The 25,369-nt window shown below is 35.3% G+C and overlaps 1 protein-coding gene across 6 annotated transcripts in view; it reads left to right on the forward strand.

Moving 5' to 3' along the window:
- Nucleotides 1-25,157, forward strand: part of ZNF385D (zinc finger protein 385D) — a 268,358-nt gene extending 243,201 nt beyond the window's left edge. For 5 of the 6 annotated variants that reach the window (XM_039836766.1, XM_039836769.1, XM_039836765.1 and 2 more), the window contains 4 exons: nucleotides 7,332-7,562; nucleotides 18,632-18,810; nucleotides 19,893-19,994; nucleotides 22,213-22,553. In XM_039836766.1, coding sequence (XP_039692700.1) covers nucleotides 7,332-7,562; nucleotides 18,632-18,810; nucleotides 19,893-19,994; nucleotides 22,213-22,446 — 746 coding nt within the window. In that variant the 3' untranslated portion in view covers nucleotides 22,447-22,553. Of the gene's footprint in view, nucleotides 1-7,331; nucleotides 7,563-18,631; nucleotides 18,811-19,892; nucleotides 19,995-22,212 lie in introns of all 6 variants that reach the window. The other variant, XM_039836771.1, reaches the window with a different exon arrangement.
- Nucleotides 25,158-25,369: the final 212 nt, after the last annotated feature.

Raw genomic sequence — 25,369 nt, forward strand, 5'->3', positions numbered from 1 at the left:
TCGTGGGGATGTAACCTCGACTTTTTGAAGAAAAGCAAATGCCTAACAACAAATGTGTTGATAGTAGGCTCTACGTTTATCAATTATCAAATAACGAGCAAGCCCTGTTCTGGTTGTGTTATGGAGTATAATTGTATATACTATAGAAGTAGAGAATATAATCCCCATAGACTTTCAGAAAGTAGGGCTTTAACATGATAAGACATTAGAGATTGCTGAAGTGACTGTCGTCAACCAAGAACATCCCTGGAATATTACGTTATGAACCCTTCCAGGTGGCTAACAAGAGATGCCAAGGCTTCTACACTAGAATGAGTGCTTTCTGTGGACTTGAAAGAAAGGAACAAGGGCAAATTATTTGGCGAAGAGAAAAAATAAGACTAGCTGAAATCAGAGTATTTCTCCTTAAAAAAGAGACCTTGCCTTCTGAGGGAGAGCTTAAGTCGGGTCACGTGACCTGAACCATTGTGGAAATGATCAGTGTTTGGAGCTCAGGTACAGAGTCCCTAGAGCACCTTTCAAAACTGGCAGCTCTCATAAAAAAAAAAAACAGAGATTTGGGGCCCACACAGGATTTCTTTCTTTCTTCTTTCTCTCTCTCTCTCTCTCTCTCTCTCTCTCTCTCTCTCTCTCTCTCTCTCTCTCTCTCTCTCTCACTTTTACACACACACACACACACAGAGTTTCTGAAACTTCAAATTTGGAAATTTTATATAAAACTTTTGGCTTTTATCAAAATAATAATCAAAACATCTGGTAAAATTGGACCCATATGTCTAAAATGACAGGAACTGACTAGAGTGATATAATGAACTACCCCCTTTTTTGTGGAGCACTGTGCTCTCCAGTTTATAATACAGGATCTGACACATGAGAGTTCAATCAGGCCCACCCCAAAGGTTTCAGAGCCAAGACAAAAATACAAATCGAGACCATATGCCATAAGGCTAAATATTTACAAATTATACCTCAAGTTTCACCTAGTAGCCCCACAGCCTCGGAGTGCCTTTTTGATCTGGAGAATAAGGAATCCACTCACCCGAGTCAGCCCTGAGTCCTACCAAGTGGCGATACAAATCTTCAGGGACAAGGTGGAAGCTGTTCCCAAAGTCAGAACGTTTGGGTGGTGACTGAACCCACCCAAATCAGGTAACCTGCTGGGGGAGGTGTTCTTTCTCCCCAACCTCACTTTGCGGATTCAAAATTTCCAGGCAGTTTGAAGTACTGTCTATACCAATGAAGCAGAGCGGAAGGAGTAAATATTGAGGGGAGGGGAAGGACTTTGTCTGCTTATACTGTGAATTGCACTGTTTCAGTCATTTATATCTTCTGCCTTTTCCTGTTGCTCTGTGTGTGTGCGTGTGTGTGTGTGCACGTGTGTGTGTGTGTGTGTGTGTGTGCGCGCGCGCACGCGTAAGAGAGAGAGAGTATGGCCTAGTTTTATACCTTCTTTTACTTGGTGAAATCTCAGTTCAAACCAGAGAGGTCCATTTGGAGGTCAAGGACATTTCGGAGGTGTCAGGTTTGAAGATATCAGCTATGGTTGGCCAACCAATTCCTGTTAAGCCCTCTGTGCTTCAGGAACCTCTGATCTTCCTTCTTTCTGGCCTGATTCTCCTGCCCCCTCCTCCTTCACATTAGCTCCACTCTCAGTTGCTTGGCCCAAGTCAAGCCTTCTTTGATCTGGTCTTGATCACTACATCTTCTAAGAGTTTCTGCAACCATACGTTTTGGTGATTTGAGGTAGCCAAGTTTGAACAAACCAACCTCCTTCTTGGATTTCCATATAGAGGCTGTGATCTCCTACCTCTCAACATACATAGCCACACATGCACACACACAGACATATACACACACAGAGACACACATACGCACACAAACACACTCAAACTTGTGAACATTCATACTCTATACTCTGACCTTTGGGGCACCCAGTTCAGCTCTTACATTTCTTTCCTATAATCCCCATCTGCTCAGTTGGTTATTAAACTCTCTAAAAACTTTTTCATGAGATCAAAAGACACAAAGTAGACTTTTCTTTCAGTGGCTTGTGATATGTAGAGCCTTCAAAAGTCCAGAGCCCAATGCAGGGACTATTTCTGCTTGGGTCTAAGAGCATCATAATATGCTTAATAAATGTTGGTTAAATTAAATAAAATCCATAGGAAAGAAACCACCAGAAATAATTTTTAAAAACTTGTGGGGTTTTTGTGTCATGAAGCCTCAGAATGTCAGCATAGTTAAGGAAGCAGCTGTTCTGCACACTTGGTAGCAAGCCTCGGTGAGACTTAAATCCACACAGGAAAGAAGAAAATAAATAGTATATAATTCTGAGTCTTCAGTCTACAGGAAATATGATGAGCATCTTTGGGTCATAATATTAATTCCTGTTACCTAGGAGAAAACTTAAATAATACAACTCTGGGTCTCCCACTTGGGTTATGAGGTTTGTAACTGAGAGAATAAATTTCTTACCCAGACCACGTCACTTGGCTGCTATATTTTATTATTTGCAATTCACAATGTTAGTATTTTGTGGAATCTTCTTGCTTTGTGGATTTTTGAAGAAGAATTTACAGTGTTTTTAGACAAGAATGAGAACCACAAATGGACCACGCTGAATACTGTCAAGTTTCCTTTCATTCTCAACTAAAGCCCCATTTGCAAAGTATAAACAGCCTGTTTTGATGCCAAAGCCAAATCGTGACAGTTGCAATAATGAATATTTGCTACTAGACACTGGCAGTAGCACAGAAATGGCACAGAAATGCAAACCCAAATCATCTCAAACCTTTCTCTTCCCACTGAACCACTATTATTTTTAGCTCCCTCTCACATATATTGTTCCTAGGGGGTCATTGGTTGAATAGTGCAAATAAATGTGAATCTGCCTTGGGGAAACATTAAGAAAAGCAAATTATTCTAGTTTCTAATCTTAAAAAAAAAAAAAGGAAGAAAGAAAAAGGTGCAATAAGGAAGGCCTGTGGTTTACTTACCGTTTTGCACAAGAGGTTATTTGAGAGCTGTAGGTTTTTCTTATGTATGTCCAATCATGCATTTATGCTAAAGTATTAAGTTGGATTCCAGCAACTTAATACTTTAGCATAAATGCATGATTGGACATACATAATCAACTCTAGTTTGGACCTTGCCTAGTTTCTTTTAAAGTCAGATTTTTAGGATGTGATTTTCAAACATGCATAATAAATAATGACCAACTTGCATTGACTGAAGGGGACATAGTCAATACTTTTATGAAAAAATAAAAAATTTAGCATTAAAAAATAAATGAAGAGCATGTGCTTCTGAGCCAGACTGAGTTTAAATTATTGAGCTACAGCTGGCAGCTCTGGCATGGGGCAAGTTCCCAAATCTCTCCATACTTCAATTTATTCTATAAGATGGAGATGAAAATGGTATGCCCTCTAAGGTTTTTATGAAGATTGAATGTGTTAATACCTGTAAATGCTTTAAAAGTGCTCCACAATCATTACCTATAATTGTTGTTCATTCATTCATTCATTTTTTTCAATAAATATTTATTGAGTGTCTTTTCATGCCAAGTATAAGTGCAAGGATATAGCAATGACCAAAACTGATTAAAGATTAAGTTTATTATTATTTCAAGTCATTATGGGATGTCTCATAAACCACTTTAGTACATGATGGATGTTTGTTGGCCTTCTCATCTTTAGTGGCTTAATATAGAACCTAGCACAAAATAGCCACTTAATAAATGTTGATGGAATGAAATTTGAATACATAAGTCAATGCAATGTAGTATAAGAAGCCCTGTATTTGGAATTGGGAGATGCAATGTCAAGTCCCAGTTTCTCCCCCAGAGCATTATGTGACCTTGAGAAATTGACTGAAATTTCCTAATAAAAAATTAAGAAAACTATACTATAGCTTCTGACTATGATTCTACAAAGTAACTGAAATTATATGCTATTTGTTGACTGGTTATAATTCTATTTTTTCTTAAATTTAATAAACTTTTGATTTTAGAATAGTTTTAGATTTACAGAAAAGGTGCAAGAATATTATAGAGGGTTCCCATATACCCCACACCCACTTTCCCTTATTGTTAACATGTCACATTATCATGGTACATTTGTCAAAACTAATGAACCAGTCCTTTTCTTATATTTCTTCCTTTCTCAGACTTCCTTGTTTTGATGACCTTGACAGTTTTGAGGACTCTTGGTCAGGAATTTTGTAGAATGCCTTTAAATTTAGGTTTATTTTTTTTCTTTTCTCATGGTAAGACAAGAGTTATGAGTTTTGAGGAGGAAGATTGCAGGAGTAATCCTTATCCCATCATATTAAGTGTATATGCTTTTAACACGATCACTGATTTAAGATTCTATTTTAATAAGTGCATAAAAATTATGTATAATTGCTAATTTAACATATCATAGTAAGGAAAATCTCTTTGCTATATGTAATTTTCTATTCAATTTATATTCAATTTGAATATGGCATAATCTCAAAATATATTTACCTTACTTTTTTCATGTAAAAAAGTCCCTTTCACCACTTATAAATAAAAAGTAAATGAAAAATTCACGTCTTGTTACAAATTAGTAGTAGTCCTACCTTTATGGACTCAAGATCTATATATTAAATTTAAGATGAAAAATGTAACTGTTTGTATTTCTTTCAAATTTACTGCAAACTGATAATAACAGATCTATGCTCAGCTATGTGGTCTAAAGGATGCAACAAAGTAGAAGCCCAGAAGTCAAGCATTTTGATACTAATTCCCCTAAGCCTGTCTCATGCAAGCAACAAAATGTTAATACTTTACTAAGCCTTAGGCATGGAGAATCTGGAGTCTCTAATCTTGTGGAGTCTTTGGTATAAATGTACATTATCCTCTAGTGTTTGGAAAGACACTGATGTAGCTGTTACCGAGACTGGAAGATCCATGGTTTTGTTTATTCTATACTTTTGTTATGAATTTCACTGTAAATAGGAAAGTTGGTTTAGGAGTGCTGTGATCTATGCTCTGTACAATTTTTAGATCAAGACGTAAAATAAATGTGGTCAATCCAGGGGAAAATTTGTTAGAAGTAGGGTATTACTAGGAATATCTTTACTTAGATTTTAATGAAATAATACCCATAGTATCACACTCTTGCTCTAGCATGTAGCCACACTAAGTTTAAATATCTCTGTATATATGGGTGTCACTCCAAATACAGCTGATCATGAGAAAAATTTAGTAGTTTTAACTAACTGGTGTTTGGGACTATCTATGGAGAACCACTGTGTTGGCCAACGATATCATTTCCTTTTTTGTATTTTTTTATTTTTTTAAACATTTTATTTATTCATTTATTTTTAACATTTTATTTTTCCCCCTTGCCCCCTCCCCTCTCCTGTATTATACCAATAGTCCATTGTCCATGGCCATGAGTCTCTGTTTGTCCTGTTCATTTGTTCCTTTTTTTTATTTTTTAAAATCCGTGATTTCTTCGTTCCATGAAGCTCTTTGCCCTGGCTCACCATATAGTACTTGTGTGACCTTGGGAAATTTCTTTAACTCTGGAATTTCTTCATTTGTACAAGTTTGTGTGAAGGTTAAATGAAATGATATATATAAAGCATTCAGCAAATTAACTGGCTATTTGTTATTTATTCACAGACACATGTGCATATGCTTTGAAACAATCATTTCTGGTTTGTTGAGAGTAATGAACAGCTACTATACTATCTCAAAACAGTCATTGTATTTTATGCCGTATCTAGGCTCTTAGAAATATTTTCTGGCTATTACCTGGTATTTTAACTTTAATCAGGTAGTTTATTAAGCAAGTAAAAACTAATCTGGAAATGGACCTCTCAGTGTTCAAAGGAGTAAATAAACTCTCGGGGGGGATTGTATTACAGTTATTTTTATTTATTTTTTCCTAACCATGAGAAACTGATTTTTTTTTACATGATTGGTGGATAATTCTTCATGACACCGAAGGAGGCTTACTTGATGATCTTAGCAGCTAAAATAAGTGATTAAAAAGTGTGTGAAGTGTTAGGTAAAGAAAATGATATCCAGATGAATTGTTTTATGCAAAAGCCCCCAACAAGACCTCATTTCTCTTCTTATTGACTAGTGTTTCTGATGCCATATTTTGGGAAGAAGCCATAATCAATCTCACCTATATTCCCACCTCTGATTCTGAATCAAAGAGAGAGAATATCCAAGTTAAAAGGAATCCTGGAACCGAAATCAACTCTTGGTAGTATGAGCTTTACAAGAAGTAAGAGTTTATGAGGACAACATTTCATTGCAGGCAGACCAATGTCTTTTATAGTCACTGCTCAATCCATTTTTCAATGTGGCATTAGGTAGTGACCACAGCAGCATATGGAATGAGAAACAGTTGCTGGACAGACAGACAGCCTGGGAATATTTTGAGTAAGAGGTTAAGAACTAGCCAGCCAGGAGGCAGAGTAAGTAGTATAAGAGTAGAAAGAATATGAGTATAGAGCTCATTTGCAGTTCGTTGTTGGATATACAAACATTTGTTGACATCATGATAATTGGCATATTTGGAATGAGAGCTATGTATACCCACATGAAGTTAGGGGAAGATTGTTTCACTTTAGAGGTTGATCACTCCAGATTTAGGATCAAACTTTGGAGTGGGGTGGGGGGGTTGTAGGGTTATAATATATCAACACTTTATTGGTTATCAAACTCTTGAAACCATTTGACATTAACATGATGTGACAGGTCTGTGAATTCCTTGTAAAGAGTGACCGTTGATGTTTGAATACTATGTCACAAACTCCCAGAACACAGCCTGGTACAGAGCATGCATTTACTAAATACACCATATTGGAATTTCTCGTATTTGTATATTGATAATTTTTGTACCTGGTATTGAATATACAACTCTTCGTAAATAGGGCAATGATTTTCTAAACTGCTGATCTAGACAAAGCAATATATTGTCAGGGTTCCATTTTTTTTTCTTTTGTAAAGTATGTGCAAAAGAATCAGTGCTTATTTTTATAATTATAGAAAATAATGTAGAAGGAAAATAGACAAGTAATAAGTAAAAATAAAAATATCTTAAAAGTATTCTCTATTTTATTTTTTAAAGCCATCTGTGTAGAAATATATGTATTACAAGGTATAATACAATGTAAAAATTATTTTACTAAGGCCATATGTTAACAGGAGAACATTGTGGGCATATTTATTTACCCCCTTGATAACTGCTCTTATATTAGCAGAATGTAATGTTAGTGATACATCTCCAAATAGGGAAAGATAATATCACTGTTTTTCCTTTTTTTTTCCCGTGCTGTTTTGAATGCAGACAGTACCACAGGGACACCAGCAATATCAACGACAACTGTGGAAATTCGCAAAAGCAGTGTTATGACAACTGAGATCACCTCTAAAGTGGAAAAAAGCCCCACGACAGCCACTGGCAATAGCTCATGTCCTTCTGCAGAGACTGAAGAAGAAAAGGCAAAACGGCTTCTTTACTGTTCCCTATGCAAGGTTGCTGTCAATTCGGCCTCGCAGCTGGAGGCACACAACAGTGGTGAGATGCAGCACTTTCTTTTCTGTCTTAGCAGCTCTGCAATTATCTTCCTCTGAATAGATTAGATCTTTTGCATCAGGGGACAAGGAGATGGCAGAAAACTGGCAATTATTACATGGAATTCATTAACCATTAAAAAATAAAAATGACATGCAAAGTGTCATTTACATGAGGACAAGGGAGGGTTTCCAGGGCTTCTGTGCTGTGTTGTGTATGTGTTTGTATCAATGGATGTGTGTGTGCATTATTAAACATTAGAAGATAAAGTAAAATACAATTCTAAAGTATAACTTTTGCATTTATTTGATTTCTAGGTTCCTAAGTACTTCCATGCATTTGCTTCTAAATGAAGTTTTCTAAAGTTATACCAATAATATAGTTGCAAAATTTGTTGCATAACTCTATGTACTTTTGTTCAAAACTTCCCTATTAGTTTTTTTGTTTGTTTGTTTTTTTGTTTGTTTGTTTTTTTTCTTATGGCAGATAATGTTGTTTGGGCTAAATCCATATGACCTGGACGATTAAACTTAAAAAAGTGCTTGTTATGATCTTTACATGTAATATTTTACTCTTTCTGACAACCTAGATACTATTCTTCTTGTTTGATTGAGGCTCAGTGAAGGCACATGATGACTTAAGTTGACCGAGTCATAATTCAAACACAGGTCTTGCTAATGTAAATACTAAACGTTAATATATTATACCAGAAAATACTAAACATTAATATGTCATGATATATGATAAGCCAAGATAAAATGCTTTCTCAATATATTTTTATTTCATTCATATGTTATATATCTATATCAAGGTATTATATATCTATATCTATCTTTGGCATATCTATCTACATATATATCTAGATATAAATAATAGTATATTTGTTTGTTTGTTTATGTCCTGCCTGAAATTTTAGTCAGCTCTTTGGCCCAAGTTCAGCTTTTCTCTGAAAGACTCAATTCATTGCCAGGATTCTTTCAGCAATTACAATAGAAAAAGAATAATTTGTGAATTATACCTTGAGTTAATATTGTAGCTCTATGTTGACTAAGTCATTGACCAATCAATGTGCTGCCCTAGTAATATTCGAGTATTGACTTCAAAGCTTTAAGGGAGTAATTTCAGATGGAGAATAACCCCTTTAGCACATACTTTCCTCCATCATGCAACATTAGTTGTAGTTATGGAGAGTCATGTGTCCAGGGGCTAAAAAACATAGAAAGTGTCTGGCTCTGTCAGAATCTATACCATGTAGATTTGTCTTGTGTTTATCACTACAACATATTCTTCCTGGATGCAAGATAATTGGAGAGCATAAACATTGCTAGAAGTCAATTTATTTCTCAAGAATTCTTGATCATTTTGCATGGTGACTAAGAAACGCTTTTATTTGGGGGCAGGGCACAAACCATATCCTATGAGGCTAGAGTTAATTTATCAAGAATTTGGATATCTTTCCTGAATTCTTATCAGAAACATCTGATTAAGAAGCAAAAAGGAATTATTTGATTATATCACATCAGGTCAATAATTTTCATATTACAATCCTGTGGTCATCTCTACTTTGTGTGCCAGAATTATTTATGGAGTTCTAAAAACATATTCACCCATGGTGCTTTACAAAATATATGTATATATTCATATATTTTATATGAATATAAAACATGTTCATATGTTATAAATACATTTATATTTATTTAAATATATTGTAATTATATATATTTATGTATAAATATTTATATATATTTTTTTTTTCCTATATCCAGGGATTCTGATTATTTATATATTCAGGACCTGGGAAGCTATAGTGTTTGGAAAAATTTTTTTAAAAACTCAAAAGTGTTATCTATTCAGAGCTTGGAACTACTATAACCATCTCATTTGAGAGTTTAAATGTTAAATGTGGTTTTACCCATACTTGAATCCCTTTATAGGGGTGTCCCTTTCAGTCTTTCAGTTAGTCGGGGGACTGCAGCCACTCCCTTTCCCTCCAACATGCTGTGTGGGTTTCCTTATTCCTGTATTTCCCGTTCAGCGTCAGAGACCTTTTTCCAGGATCCAGGCATGATACTCATTTTAGGATTCACCCTATACTTGCATGAGCCAGCAGTGCCAGAAATAGAGGTGGCAAAGGAAAAAGAAAAGATATACAACTAGATGTTCTAGGACCCGCTTCATGCACCATTTTTGAGCTCCAGATTTAGCTCCATTATTTGTAACTGCAATAGTGTTGGAAAGCCAAGTAAATCTGGGACTTCCTCTAAATGTAGATGAAGGTGAATGCAGTCCTTCCTGTATCCAGACAGCATCCTGCATCTTTCCCTTAGGGTCTGATACGGAGGAACCCATGAGTTGAGTGTAAAGTAGAGAGGTTCTATATCATGCTCGCTCTCCTGTCAGGAGTAGGAATGGTAGTTGTAGGGTTATTGTATTGTGTTTTAGTTTCGGTTTCATCAGAAGCAGAATATAAGACCAGGATTTCAGGGCACATAGTTTTTAGGGGAAGTGAAAGAAACCAGTTAAGAGACTGAGAAAAGGAACCAGGGAAGAGATGGCAGCCAGCGTCGGGTGCATCACATAGCCAGTTGCTAACGTGGGCAACTGGAATTCACCAAACAAAACCTGTAAGCCACATGGCTCACACTCTGTTTAGCTATTTTCAACATAAAAATTTCAAGTATTCACATAGAATGACAGAATTGAATTAATTCAATGCTATTTCTTCATCTTTACGATCACTGTGCTATCATTGTTTATTTATAATCTATTTTTCACATTAAAAAATGTATGATACCACGGAGGTCGAATGCATGAACTACAGCCTTTGCGAGCTGAAGGGATTTTGAAATGTTATGAACTTACTAATGAAACAAAAGCTTATGGCCAAATTCATATGTGTCGCGGGCTGACTGTATAATGGAGAGTTCTACAAATTAATTTCCATGTATCATATGATGTTCATTATAGAATAAGTAATACAATATGTTAACTTAATCTATATGACATCTTAACAGTAACCATATCAGTTATTTAGAATACACATTAACAAAATATTTTTAGAGAGCAGTCCTTTATCACTGACATTTTAGAGTTGCCAGTTCATGGTGCTAATGGAATTCTCCTAATCCATTTAGGTATTGTTTTCTAGTTCTCTTTAATGTACACTTTTATTACCTGCACTCAGAGCAGACCACATTCACTACCCCACCCTTAGTGCTCCACTGCCCCCTACATCACCCCCACCCCTCTAATATAACTCTAGGACTTCTATGCTTTCTTCTAAGCCTGGTATTAGGAAACCACTGTTAAGATTGGACTATGTTATACAGAGAAAGAGGTTCGAATGCCAATTTTGATCAGAAGCAACCACGATGCAGGGTGGGGAGATGTGTTCTTTGCATCCAAATTATAATTCAGTTGTTGTTTTTTTTCTTTTTCTTTTCCCTTCGGAAGCACATTATATACATAAAATAAGGCCTGTAGCACTGAGTAGAATTATGCATTTATGGTCTGCTCATGGGAAGCCAATGACCTTTCAAAACACGTTTTTATTTTAATCTTGGAAAATGCATTCTTAATCATAAGTAAATTTGGGAATACAACTTGCATCAAACACTGCCTATGGCATGGTTCAGTAGATGAAATAGAAGTGACCAGATTTAGTTTTTACCTCAAATGGCAGATAACTTTTTGTGTGAACCTGGGTATGTCAGTTGTCCTCTTTGGGTCGGTCTCTTTCTGTCTCTGTCTCTGTCTGTCTGTCTGTCTGTGTCTCTCTCTCTCTCTCTCTTAAGAATCTTTTAAGGATCAACTATTCTAGCATGATTTTTAGTATAACCACAGCTTTGTGTTTCATTTTCTTTCTCCTTTTTGTTTTCACAAATGTGTAACCATTCAAAATTGTAATTAATTAACTTATATTCCATAAAATGAGAATACAGAATTTGAATAGGGGCATAACTGCTTTGCCTTTTTAGAATTTGGGGAGAGAAGTCTCTCTCCTGAGTATACGGGCAGGATTAAAAAAACAGTCTAAGAATGCTTAAAACATCTTAAGGACATGCAGTTTTCAAGGAATCTGAGAGTCCTCTTTTATTGTATGTTATAGATACAGATATTACAAAATATGTTTTGTTTTTTTCTTTTAAAAAACCTCCCCCAAAACATCCTACTAGATTTGCTTTGTCTAGCTAATTGTGATGATTGCCTCTACATAATTGAAAAAAAAAACAAAAAACCTTGCAATGTTTTGTAGTTAACGCTCATTACTAATTTGGGCAGATTTTGGGGGGTAATGACTCAAAAGGATAATATTTGATAATTTTCACTAATCTCATTACAGCTTTTCTGTCCCAAGACAGAGCTTATTCTATCCCTCACTAAGTTTTAATATACAGAAAAGACAGTTATCCAAAGATGGCCTTTACTAAATTTTAAAATGCTTAGAGATTTTAAAATGCTTAGAGATTTTTAGAATTTTGCCTAAACAAGAACAACAATGTTAAGAAGGAGAAAGAGGAGAAAATTGACTAAAATTTATTGGGCACATGGAAGTACCAAAAAATAGTCTTTAAAGCAATACATTTTAATAGAGCAGATAATTTTTTTTTCATAACTGAGGACATTGAGGGACAAAGAAATATAAACCACACAGCTAATGGAAGTGAATTCTGACTTACATCATTCCACAGCCTGAGGTTACAACTCTCTTTACAAATATGTGTTCACTGAACTTTATTAATATCTAATACTTCAGCTAATCTTTGCTGATCGCCTACTATGTGTTAGGCACTGATAATATAAATATGAGCAAAACCCAACAATTGCCTTTAAGAAGCTCATGTCTAGTTTGTTCCTCTGTATTCAAGAATAGAATATGTAAAGACTGGTTTCATCAAGAGATCTGTCATTTCATTGTTCAAGTAAAAAACTCATTTAAGCCAGTCAGCTGTGGCCAATGTCATGTCCTTATTATTATTAAGGCTCAAAGATTATCTGCCACTCCTAGTCAGCGTCTTCCATGATCATGGTAAGACTTCAATTTGATTGAAAATAAAGATAGAAACTCTCTTATCACAGTTCTGCTATTGTGCCTTCTGTAAACTTTCTACAAATAAAAAAAAAAAAAATTCAGCCTTATACCTCCTCTCTGTTCCATATGACAATATAAGGAATATTTGAGTACTGGAGCTATACAATCTCATATAGTAACCACCAGCCTCGGGCGGCTATTTACATTTAAATTAATTACAAATTCAGTTTCACAGTTGCAGTAGCCTCATTTCAAGTGTTCGAGAGCCACGTATGACTAATGGCCACCATATTGGACTGTATGGATATGGAACATTTCCATTATCACAGAAGTTTCTATCAGACAGTGTATTAGTGCTATAATTCATAAATAACATGTTTGGGAGGTTGCGATATACAGTATGTGACTCGATAAAAATAATTTGTGCATACCTGTGAGCACTCAAAGTTTATTTATTTCACATTTGATGGCATCTCACTACACACAACAACCAGGAGTAACTTCACAGTTGTGTCAAGATGCATTCTCATGCTGTGTATTTTTATATGACTGTTCTTGTTAAAAGTGGTTTCACATGCAAACCAAATGGAATATTCAACCTATATTATTTTTCCTACTCTTACCTACTATAAAGTCATTGTTATTTAGAACATTTCAGGAAGTTTACACCTGAAAATGTGTCACTACTGAGGAAATGAAGCTTGAAGGTGAGAGGTGGGCAGATTTTAAAATTTGATGTTCACTTTAAATGCTCTTTGAATTTTCTACTAAAAGCATGTTTTACTGCCATCAAAAATAATTTTTAAAAAATTAAAAATAAAATTAGTTTATACAGAAAGTAAAAACACTTTTATAAATACGGTAACATTTTTTATATACTATGAAACTGTCTCTAATTTGTCTATTCGTTGATTGATTGTTTTGTGTTTATTATGTGAAGATCCTTTAATTGTTTAATATTTATTAAATGAAGATCTTTATGCTAGGCTGTCTCGGGTAATAGATATAAAAGCAACATAGCATTTTTCCATGCTCTTACGATCCTTGTTTTAAGGAGGTGGGACATGTGCACATAAAGAGTGTTAAATTCCTGTCTAAAGAAGCACAAGAAAGCCTCAGTGTTCCCTGTAGTCAGTTATTATGGATAAAAGAGGCTTTCTGGATGTCTGACATTTTTATTCACATGCTGGGATCACCAGAGTTACTGCCATATCAACCCCATGTGTTTATCTTCCCATCAGACACAGCCAGTGCTCTGCCCATTGGTCCCTGAGCCTGTAGAGCTCTTTCCTGAGTTTTTTGTTGTTGTTCATCAAGCCCATCCCCACTAGTAGTGCTGTGTGTGGCTTGTCTCCCATTCTATTCCAACTTCATAGTTCTTCATCTAGGGCTGTTTCAGATGCTAAAAGCAAAGTTATCCTTTCCTCTGCTTTAGACTTCTCGTTTTCCTTGTCTCATCTTTCACTTCTGCAAATTGGACTTTAGATACATTACTGGTGAATCAGCAAATTACTTTCAACCTGGAAGCTAACAGAAATAATACAATTTTTTTTACTCATTTGGGGCATTACTTAGTTACCTGAACCATAGATGTCTTTGTGGGTGCTTAATGCTTATTGATATGCTGTTAAAGTAAACCAAAGTTTTCATCTCTAAGACAAAATGCAAATATGATTAACGTGGAAAATACATATTATATAGGAAGTCAGGGTAATAAAAAGATATGGAACACAGAGGCTTTTGATGCCTATTATACAGTTTAGGTATATAGGTTCAAGAGAACTTTTTTTCCTTAGGGCACACAAGAGTTTGAATATAATGCCATTATACAAAATATCATAAATAAGCACATCAAAAAGAAACACCTTTGCACTTTGCTGTTTGTGTGGAGACTGACCACTTTCCTGTCCATTTATCTGTAAGCTGAATCACCTGAACTCGCCGATGAGAAGGTAACTAGATAATTGCTGGAAGGTGCATGGGTTTATTAAGGGTCTAGTCTAACATTACTAAATATCATTTAATGGGCATTCTGGAGAATTTAAGGTATTGAAATTTATTTTATAGAGAAGCAAAGTTTTCAGACTGTACCAGAATACATTTCTGTGTAAGATGAATCCCTCTGAAACTTCCTTTCTAATTTTTTGGCAGCTTGAATCAAGAGACTTAAAAGTAGTCATATTCTTGGTCCCTATAAGACCCCTTATAAAAATCTGTCCTAAGGAAGCAACCAAATATGGGATAAAAGATTTAATGAGTGGGATGTTCATTACAACCTAATTATATAGGAGAAAGAAAAGAAATGTCTCATATTAAATAAGTGGTTAAATACATCGCATCCATAAAATGTTAGCCTATGTTGTCATTAAAAAGTCATGTTCATTTCTAAAAGTATATATAATTCCATAGGAAGTTCTTTACAAAGTCACTTTTAAATTACTAAACTTTTTAAAATGCACATATACAAATAGAAAATAAAAGACTGGAACGTGATAACCACTATTAATATTTTGATATACCTCTCCTTGGTGGAATTATGATTTTTTCATTTTAAAAAAATCCTTTTTGTAAATAGATCTTCTTCTTGATTTTTCTGATGACCTAAAGAATAATTCATTTAATTTTTAAAAGTCATTTGCCAGTTTTCTTGCTTGCCTGCCTTTTCTTTATACCTAACTTGGGAACCATCTAAAAGGGGGAAATTATAAAGATGATGGGGGATAAAAGGGAAGCCCAGCCTCTTTTCACTACCCCCTACATATTATTTTGATTTGCAGATATAAGATAAATAACTCTCTTGACCCAAGGTCATCAAAAACAAACAAGTAAAAACTAATATCTATTGGAGCATTATGATTTGCTTAATTTAAACCATAGTTGGAATATAGTTTCATATTTCAGGAATCATGAAGCATCAAATGAAGGTCTTACATAGCCAGAGTCAGTCTTTTAAAAGTTATAGAAAGAAAATAGTCCATTTAGCTCCTTGCTGATTCTGTCCTCTGAGGAAGAAGGAATAAAATACAGAAGCAGACTTGTGACTGACCTGCTGTGCAATCACAGAGGAAGCCACAAGCATTGGAGATATTTACACAATGTTGCACCAGAGGTGACCAAAGAGGTGATCAAACTGGCCATCATAGAGTCACAGCCTTTCGAGGCATCATGTTTCAAAGTACTCTGCTAAGCAGAAAGGAGCATTGCAAGGCTAAAAAAAAAAAAAAAAAAGAAAAAGAAGAAGAGGAAGCCCAGAGACTGGAAATTTCAAAGACTCAAAATCCAAGTTTTGAAAAGACTGCATTATCACAATAGAAAATTAAAAGTGCTATGAGAGATTCATAACTGATATTAAACTGGCTCAGAAATCCTTAGTGGATGTCTAGCTAAGTCCCCATAGCTCTAGGGACTTAGTTAGAAATCCTTTTTCTACCTGCCAGAAACTTCAAGTAGTACTTCCTTTGTGAGCCAGGCAAGCACCTTAACCTTTCTGAGTCAAAGGTTGTTATGCCTAAAATGGGTATAATGATAGCACCTAACTTATGGGGCAGCAGTGAGCAGGTAAGTAATTTAGCACAATATGTGCAATGTTTACAAAATAACATAAGTATGAGTTCTCCTAATAATCACTATTTTTATATTATTATTGAACGTTTTATCTCTCAAAAATATAAATGCTTTAAAATTAAGCATTAATTTTAGCTGTATTTGGAGGAAATACAGATACTCTTACAGCTTATTCGAGCTTTATGGCCTTTAAAAAGTAGCTAATAGCTATTTAACAAGACTGACAACCTGCCACAAAATAAAGGAGGTTATATAGTACAAAAGTTCCACTCTGCTTATGATGAATAATAACCCCAGAGTCAAAGCTATTAGTTGAAGTTTTTCACACAATATTGCCACATTTTTAACCATAAGTGTATGAGTGTATGGGGGTGTGTGTGTGTGTGTGTGCGTGTGTGCGGGTGTGTGTGTGTTTGCATATAAGGCACGTGTAGGTAGGTATATCTAATTTTCCTATGTTTGCTAGCTCTGTGGAGAGACTACACTGAAATAATAATGCTAACGATCCAGTGATTTTCTGAGAGGATTTCTCAAATGTTCACATGTATACATATATCCCATTCTACTCTTCTCCTAGGAACATGACATAAGTGGGACTTAACTTGCCAAATATATTATGGGGAGAATTTTGTTTTTATATTTTGGATCTTTCCCTACTGTTTCTAAGCCCCTACTATTGGGGCCAACTCTTTGAATTTCTTCTCACCTCCCTAATTCACCTGACATTCAGTCCTGAGACAAGACACCAAATCTGGCTTTTTTTCTCCTCTTAGACAGGATAAAGTACTTAAATATTGCTGAATAGGTTAAAATAGTTTTCTGATCTATTCAGGTGCCACCTACCAAGCACCAGCTCTCAAAGATATTAACCAAAGGGACTCGAAAGACCCTCAAGAAAATCAGGATGAAAATTAGCCTCCTACAGACTACTTTTAGGCATTTGAAAGCCAAGCTGGCCTCAGGAATGCTTCTCGATTTCTTGCTCCTTACGACCATTGTTTGCCCTACTCTCGCTTATGCCATCTTCGTACAATGTAGAAAGCGTTTCTGTCACTATAGTACCAGGGAAATGGGTGAAAACAAACCTCAGTGAGGCCTCACAACCGCCACCACAGAGCAGTTCTGTGGCCCTGTATTTCAGTTCCTCTAATCTTCTCATAGATGGTGACATTTTACTCTTTTCTTAATATGCTGAGATATGAATATTTTCATAGCTATGCAATAACATTATGATATTCAAAGTAGGTAATCTAAATTGTAAAAATATATACTTTTTTTATATTGGACTCAATAAAGTTGTAATCATTTTGAAAGAAACATAAGGTTATAAATTTGTTTCATGTATTCATTGCCTCTTATTTAAGACAATGATAATCTGCATTGACCTAGAATGTCCCCAAACATGTTTTCCTCCTTAATATTCAATGGTTCTGGGAGGCTAGCCTAAGAAGCATAAGTTAAGAATCTTTTGTTATGCTTGCAGAATTGATAAAAGTCTAATAAATACAATTAGGAAGGAGAAACTGCTGAAAAATAAAAAAAAGCTTTTTAAAAACCAGAATGGTGGAAATGACATAAACGATTACAAGAGAAAATTTCGTAGCAAAAACACATGATTATGTGAGAAAAATAAAGAATACTTATCAACGCTAAGAAAAAGGAAATTATGAATAAAATTTTGAGAGAAAACTCCCATCATGAACTTTAGTGATTAAAAAACAACAATAAATGTTGATAAGCTGAGTTACATTAGTTACATGTGACAGTCCAAAGATGTTACTGATTTATTTAAAAGATGCATTTTTTTTATACTGTATCTGCTTAGCCTATGATTCCACCCTCATCTTCTTGGTAATTTATTTATATTTGAAATTATATAGCCAATCAGTGTGGGCTTACTATCCTCATAGGGCTTTTTTTCAGAGTCATTAAGATCTTTATACTGTTACTCTTCCTCTTTGAACCTAAGACACATAGCCAGGCAAGCTTGTTTGTATTCTGTTTAGAAAGTGGGTACTTAATTAGTGCCACTTCTATTAACACACCATGTTAAAGTGATTACATTTGTTATACATCACCTTCAACCATACCTTTAGCAACTAAATCACTCTTCCTCATCAGCTATCATTTATATCTTGTTAGCATCAAGAGGAAACAAAACCAAGTCATACCCATTTAATTTCATCTCAAAACTCTGGAGTTGAGTTACTATATTAATCGTGCTTATTTGTAATGGGGGCATTATTTAAAAAAAACAAGTAACTAAGTAATGTTGCTATAAGGTAGTCATTTGAAAGCCAAGCTAGCCTCAGGAATGCTTCTCGATTTCTTGCTCCAATAAATTTGAGCATACTTCAACCATAATCTACAAAAGAACTGCACTAAAACTAGGACTCGTGTTTTGTTATTGTATTGTTTCTTGAAGGCATATACTAGTTAAGATTGTTCTCTTCTTTTTTGTAAATATTCCTGGCAGGTACTAAGCACAAAACCATGCTAGAAGCCCGGAATGGAAGTGGGACTATCAAAGCCTTTCCTAGGGCAGGCGTGAAAGGTAAAGGACCAGTTAACAAGGGAAATACAGGCCTGCAAAACAAAACATTTCACTGTGAAATCTGTGATGTGCACGTCAACTCGGAAACACAACTTAAACAGGTAGGCAGCACATATTCTAGAAATAAAAAGAGGGGACACCTTATGAGCAGGATGTATGTTTCCTTTATTCCTTTTTTTCTATTTTCTCCTCCCATCCATCCATTCATTTATCCACCCATTCATCCATTTATCTATGTATTTATTTGTCCATTTATCCATTTATCTATCCATCCATCCATCCATCCATCCATCGACTTACCTTCTAGTCACTGTCCTAATTTATTTATGCTCATTTTAGTTGCTGAGGGACTACTATAACGCAATGGCTTCTCAGACCTTTCAGAAATTATTTGAAGTGAGTTTGTACTATTCTTATATATGAGAGTGAGAGGAAAGTGGGTATTAGACCTTTTTTCTACCAGGTTTCCCACTTAAAAGTGTTGATTTTCTTTAAAGTTCAAATTGTAACATTTTATTTTAACTTGTTTAGATATTTACATACTACAACTAACTTTATACAATGCTATTATTTTATGTACTTTATTACATGGTGTTGTACTAAATCCTGTAGCCACCTGCTAAAGGGATGACTAATCTTGTTACATTCACTTTTACTCTGAATAGCCTTACAAAGAGATTGGTTACATGTTGCCAATCAAAGGCCCAGCCCTCACATTATGTTGTTTTATATGCATAGGTATGATATTGTGCTGATTTTATGCACCTTAGTTATTTATCTTTAAATTTAAGGGGTTGACATTTGACTGTACAAATGTGAGGATAAATATTAGAAGGGAGATAAATTTGTGCCTGCCTAGGCATCTTTGTTTATCTGCACATGAAATTCCTTCAGACATTCCTTTCCTTTGTAAACTTCTAAAAAAAGAGATCTGTGCAATGATAAAGAAGACTGGGAAAAAGAAGATCCTTCTATTTGTTAAAAAATACTAAAATGAATAACATAAAAATATACTCAAGGCATCAGACAAAATTCAAGGATAAAAGTGCATGCTTTTTTATGTTTCTCTTTCCAAAACTTGCATGAAATAATTAATATGTTTCCTCAAGTTAAAGCAATATTTGTGAGAGTTCTTTGGGATGATGTTTTTTTTAAAGTTGTCAATTTTAATTGCTTTTCATAGCACATTAGCAGTAGAAGGCACAAAGACAGAGCTGCGGGGAAGCCCCCAAAACCTAAATACAGTCCTTACAACAAACTACAGAAGGCAGCACATCCACTGGGGGTGAGTATCATTTTTGCTTGCCAAAAGATAGTAGCCTTTAATTTACCACAGTCAGCTGAACTTTGGTTTGTTTGGGTTGTGTCGTTGTTACTGAATGAAATAAATGAGTGGTACTTAAGTAATGACAATTGATTTGAGGGTCCAACAACTACAGAATGATTGGTTTTGTGAGTTGTTTTGCCATCTTTAGCCACCGCCCAGTATCTTATCTTCCTAAGTTGGCTCAGGTTTGTGACAGATCATGAGGAAATGAGAAAAGTCAAATTCTTTTGAGTCGGATAAGTAATCACCTAAAACCTGGTCTTGAAATTAATGGATAATTTTAGGAAAGAATGTCAGTGAAAAACAAGTTTTTGCATCTCCTTTTTAATATTTTTTAAAATTTATTTATTTAAATTAGTTCCAAGTATACAGTACATTGGTTAGACATCTATATAGTTCATAAAACAATCCCCCCAATTGCTCCCTCCCTCCTCTGGCCCTCCACCTAGCCATCATATTAATGCTAACTGCTTTCCCTCTGCCGTGCTCCCCATCTCCATGACCAACTATCCTTTTTAATACTTTTAAGAGACAAAATATTGGTATTATTGATACCCTCAGTAATATTTTGAATTTTGAGTGACACAGTCTCAAAGGTATGGCTTATTTTTATTTAATTATTCACCAAGGTCACTATATGATGCTTGGGAAATACTTCGCAGGAAGTGGCCTCTTCCATTTATTCCAAATGTGCCTTTTAGGTTAGTAAACATACTAATACTGATGTCTTCACTTGGAATTTTTGTAGGGCTTTAGGGGGAATCTGTGGACCTCTTAGGTTAATAGTTATGAGCATGTGCTTTTTTTCTTGTTGAATTGACCATAATTTTTATCAGTGGAAAGTTGAGGATAGCTGATCTGCGGTATGTGTTGAATTTGTACATTTTGAAATCTGTTTTCTTCAAAATAGATCTTATTAATACAATTGACCCTTGAATAGCTCAGTTTCGAACTGTGTAGGTCCACTTATCTGGTTTTTTTTTTCCATAAATACAGTTAGCCTTCTGCATCTACAGGTTTTGCATCCATGGATTCCACCAACCTCGTATCGAAAACAGTATATTTTTGATCAACAGTTGGAAATCTGCATATGCGGAGGGCTGACTATAGTTGAGTTGTGGGGAAGACATGAGTTATACATGTATTTTTTACTGTACTGAGGGGGTGATCATCACCCCTAACCCTCACATTATTCAAGGGCCAACTGTAATTGGTGCTATTGTGTGCTGTTGACACATGAAAATATAAAGGAAAACTGCAATCATCTATTACAAGACCTAAGTATGAGTTGACCCAATTAGTTTAGTAGCATCACTCATTTTTATGCAAATGAAGTTACTTTACTCTTTTACAGAAGCAATTTTAGCTGCATTGGGAAATTGTGACTTCAGCACCACTTGTCATAACCTTGAGTGCTCTGACCAGCATAGATGCAGCTTTCGAAAACCAAGTGAATGGTTCTTAAACAAACAGAGAAGTCAAATCATGTTAATATTAGCATGCAAAACCTCCTTACTATCACTGTGTTACTATTTCCATAAATGAGAACATTCTCTCCATGAGAACAGACATCTTATTGTTGCTACTAGCCAGAGAAGGAAATGGTTTTGTAGAGTAGGATTGAGAGAATGTTGTTACTATTTTGCACAAAGAAAAAGTAGAACATGTCAAACTTTGGGGGAGATAAGTTTTCTTCTTTATTGAAAGTGGAATTTCGTTATTTTTATTTCCCTTGATTAGGACCTCACACTTCTCTATGCTAATCAGTGATACACTTGGATAGTCTAATAGTAACTGACAGCATTAATGAATCTCTATTTTAAAATGTCTATTCCATGATAGTTATTATGTGTGTAAAAGGTGGAGTAAAATTTTTAATTTTTTTCTCAAGATGAATACTTTCCTTAGGAAGTTATTTATCAAGAAAAATAAGATTGCTGAGTACTTTTCTGGGGGGGCTGTTCCACATCCGAGGTCAGCCATTTTCAGGCATCTACCAACTCTTCCAAAGGAAAGATGATCTACGCTTTCCAGTATTTTTATTGTCAATTCACAAGTATAAGTTAATCTTCGTAGTTGTTTCCTGCTATATTTTAAAAGCTGCCTGCCATTTTGGATTCCAAGTGTAGACTCCAAACTTTTGTTCTTCTGTTTTTTTTCTGTCACTCCCTTGCAGGTAAAATTAGTATTTTCAAAAGAACCTACAAAGCCATTGGCTCCACGAATTCTACCAAACCCGCTGGCAGCTGCGGCTGCCGCAGCTGCTGTGGCAGTGAATTCCCCCTTCAGTCTTCGGACAGCCCCAGCAGCGACACTGTTCCAGACTTCCGCCCTTCCGCCTGCCCTCCTGCGGCCAGCACCTGGACCCATTCGGACCGCCCACACGCCTGTGCTGTTTGCTCCTTACTGAATTCCAAACGGGAGTAATTGTACTGCAATAATTTTTCAAAAAACAAACAAAAAAAAAACAAACAAAAGAGAACTATGCAGTGTTTATTTATAGTTTAAAGTATATCTGAAGAGCCAGGACTTTTGATAGTGAATTTAAAAGATTATTAAAACAAAAAGGGGAGGGAGGGAGGTGTGGGAATGGGAGGGCAGGGGTGGTATTTTCTCCAAATTAAAGCATTCCTCTTGAACAGATTGTTTTAGAAGTGATCTCCAGCATTGACTTGTTGTGGTATCTAGAACTTCTGAAGCCTTTGTGACTGTGCTTTTGGGCACCTATTTCCCTCTGCATTGTCCTTCCTGCTTTATGAAACAACTATATATTGTCTAAGGGCATTAACTGGTTCCAATGTATATATAATAATTTACCCTGTAGATTAAAATAATAGAAAAAAACAGAAGAAAAAAACAAAAGCAACACTGTGAATAGTAGTACCCGTGCTGGTCCTCTTGCTATGACAGCAATTACTGGGTATTTATCCCAACAAAAATAGATACAGTAGATGTCTTGTAAAACAATAGTGCTGTGTCTCAATCTATGCCACTAGGTTTTGAAGAATTGCAAAGGTAGAACGAACAACTATTTCATGCCAGTAAGCAGTCAAAAAACAAAGCACACCCGATGGTGTTGTGGAGGTCTCTCTGGTCCACATCCTCCCCTCCTGTCCAGCTCTAAGACGACTTTCAGTTCAGAACAATAGAACAGGGCCAATCACAGAGGTGGGGGAGATGTTAACAAAGACGATTTCTTACCAAGTATCATCTTCCCACCTTGAAGCAGTATTGCTGGAAATAGGGAACTGTTTGTAATGAACCTGGATCTGCAAAATAGATAAAACCATGCATCATGGGTGTCGAAAAAGAAAACGACACAACTCTTTTATTTCATGGATAAGGGACAATCATAACCTAAGATGATAAGGCAAAGTAAAAATTTCTCGTGTTCATATCCAATAAAGACAGAATATTGTATCTCTGCAATATCCCTTTATATCATACCAGTAGGGTTGTCTCTTAGGCAAACCTTTGTCTCAAAGGTGTCCGCTTTGAATATGATGGTAGACATTAGCTATTGTGGGTTTTTTGTTGTTTCTTTTTATTTCCTACTGACATGATATAAACAATTAATATATTTAAATGTTAGTAAGACAAGAAAAATGAATCTGAGTTAATTGCAGACCAAGGATATAATGTTAAAACAAAATACCGGTAAGATGCAATTGACCATCATTTCTCTAGTGAAGTTGTGAAATACTAATAGCCTTTGATATTCACCGTAAGGCTGAAAGGAGTTGATGTTTTACCTTTAAAACAAGATTTATCAGGGGTATATATAAATATATGTATATTGTATATATGTTAGAAAGATTAAGAGAATAACTTATAAAAAGAAAATCTATATGAAATAATTATATAACCATCCCGTGTTACATGTTATCATTAAGTTGGTAACAAATGGCATAAAAATAGCTGTGCCTTTAATTTGTGATAAAGGCTATTTGCTTTTTCCCATAGAAAGCTAACATATACCTATCACTATGATGGGGTTTGAGGCAGCCAGTCTGTTAATTATTCATAAGAACAGTGACACTCAAACTTAGAACAATGATAAAACATGTACAAATCAGTCCTACATGATTTAGGTTTAGAGAAAAAAAATATTTTTGAAAAGGTTTTGTAAAGATTATTTAAAAACATAGGAAGGGCTGAGTATGGCCTTCCTGAAACTGCTCTTATCTAAACTGTACTAACCTTTTGAGAGGATTCAAGATGAAACCATTTGAGAGATAGGTATTTAGCATTTGTCATTTTATATTTAAGAAACACCCATAGCGCGCTTGGTGCTCGATATTAACCATGATCTTTGGAGTTCTTCTCTACCATCTAGCTACAGACATTTGTCATATAAACATATCTTTAAAGCAGTCAGCTTTATATATTTTTTGTTAAACAAACAACCAAAACAAAAGAAAAAAGAAAGAAAGAAAAAGGAAGAGGGCAGGCAAGCAGGAAGGAAGGAGAAGAAAAACTATTTCATCAGTCTTTGTTAAAAAAGAATTTTAAATTATATATCTTGGTTAAACATGTTGGTTAGCATTAAAAATTATTTTTGAGAGTATCTGGTGATTTTGTACTTGCCAATATCTCTACTCTCTGGTCTTCGCCAGCATTTTCTTTGTTCACCCACAGATCTGCTAGTTCAGCCAAGTGAAGAGTTGTTTGGGACTCTGTATCTCGTGTGACTAGATTCTGACTGTTTTGAACTTTAGTTTTCCTTTTTCTGAATTCTTATCCAACAGCCTACACCTGAGAACACCTGCCTTTCTATTGGAGAACTTAGTGTTAATTGATGCAGTCTCACTACATGTGCTTTCGCTGTTCTCCCCTGTTTTCACCAAAGCGAATGAGCCAGTCCACTAAAAGTCAGGGCCTATGGGATACAAGAGTCCTGGATCACAAGGTGTTACTAACTTTAATGATTTGCTGGGAACAAACAAATCAGCCATATTTCTCCATCAGCCATATGAGAAAACTGAGAAATACGTAAATCCTTTCTGCCTCACTTCGCTATGGAACCATTTTTGTTTAAATGGTCTCTTAAATTGGAGTTGTAATCATCAGTTGTCTTTTACTCACTACCTAATAAAGGATGAAGCCTAACCTTAGAACTTATAGTGGATTCTCTCTGTGAATTGTTTCCTCCCACTCCATGTATTTATCAGTACCAGATCAACATCTATTATAGTCCAGACTGCTATAAAGCTGTATCCTTTCCCTGAGGGAACTTTCTTCATGAATAAAGATCAATAATTCAGATTGGTCAGCAGTGGTGCTCTGAAAATCCCGAAGGGTGGTCTGACTTTATAGTTATATATCCTGTCCCA

Source organism: Pteropus medius, unplaced genomic scaffold, assembly GCF_902729225.1.
Source record: "Pteropus medius unplaced genomic scaffold, Ma_sr-lr_union100, whole genome shotgun sequence".
Classification (NCBI taxonomy): domain Eukaryota; kingdom Metazoa; phylum Chordata; class Mammalia; order Chiroptera; family Pteropodidae; genus Pteropus; species Pteropus medius.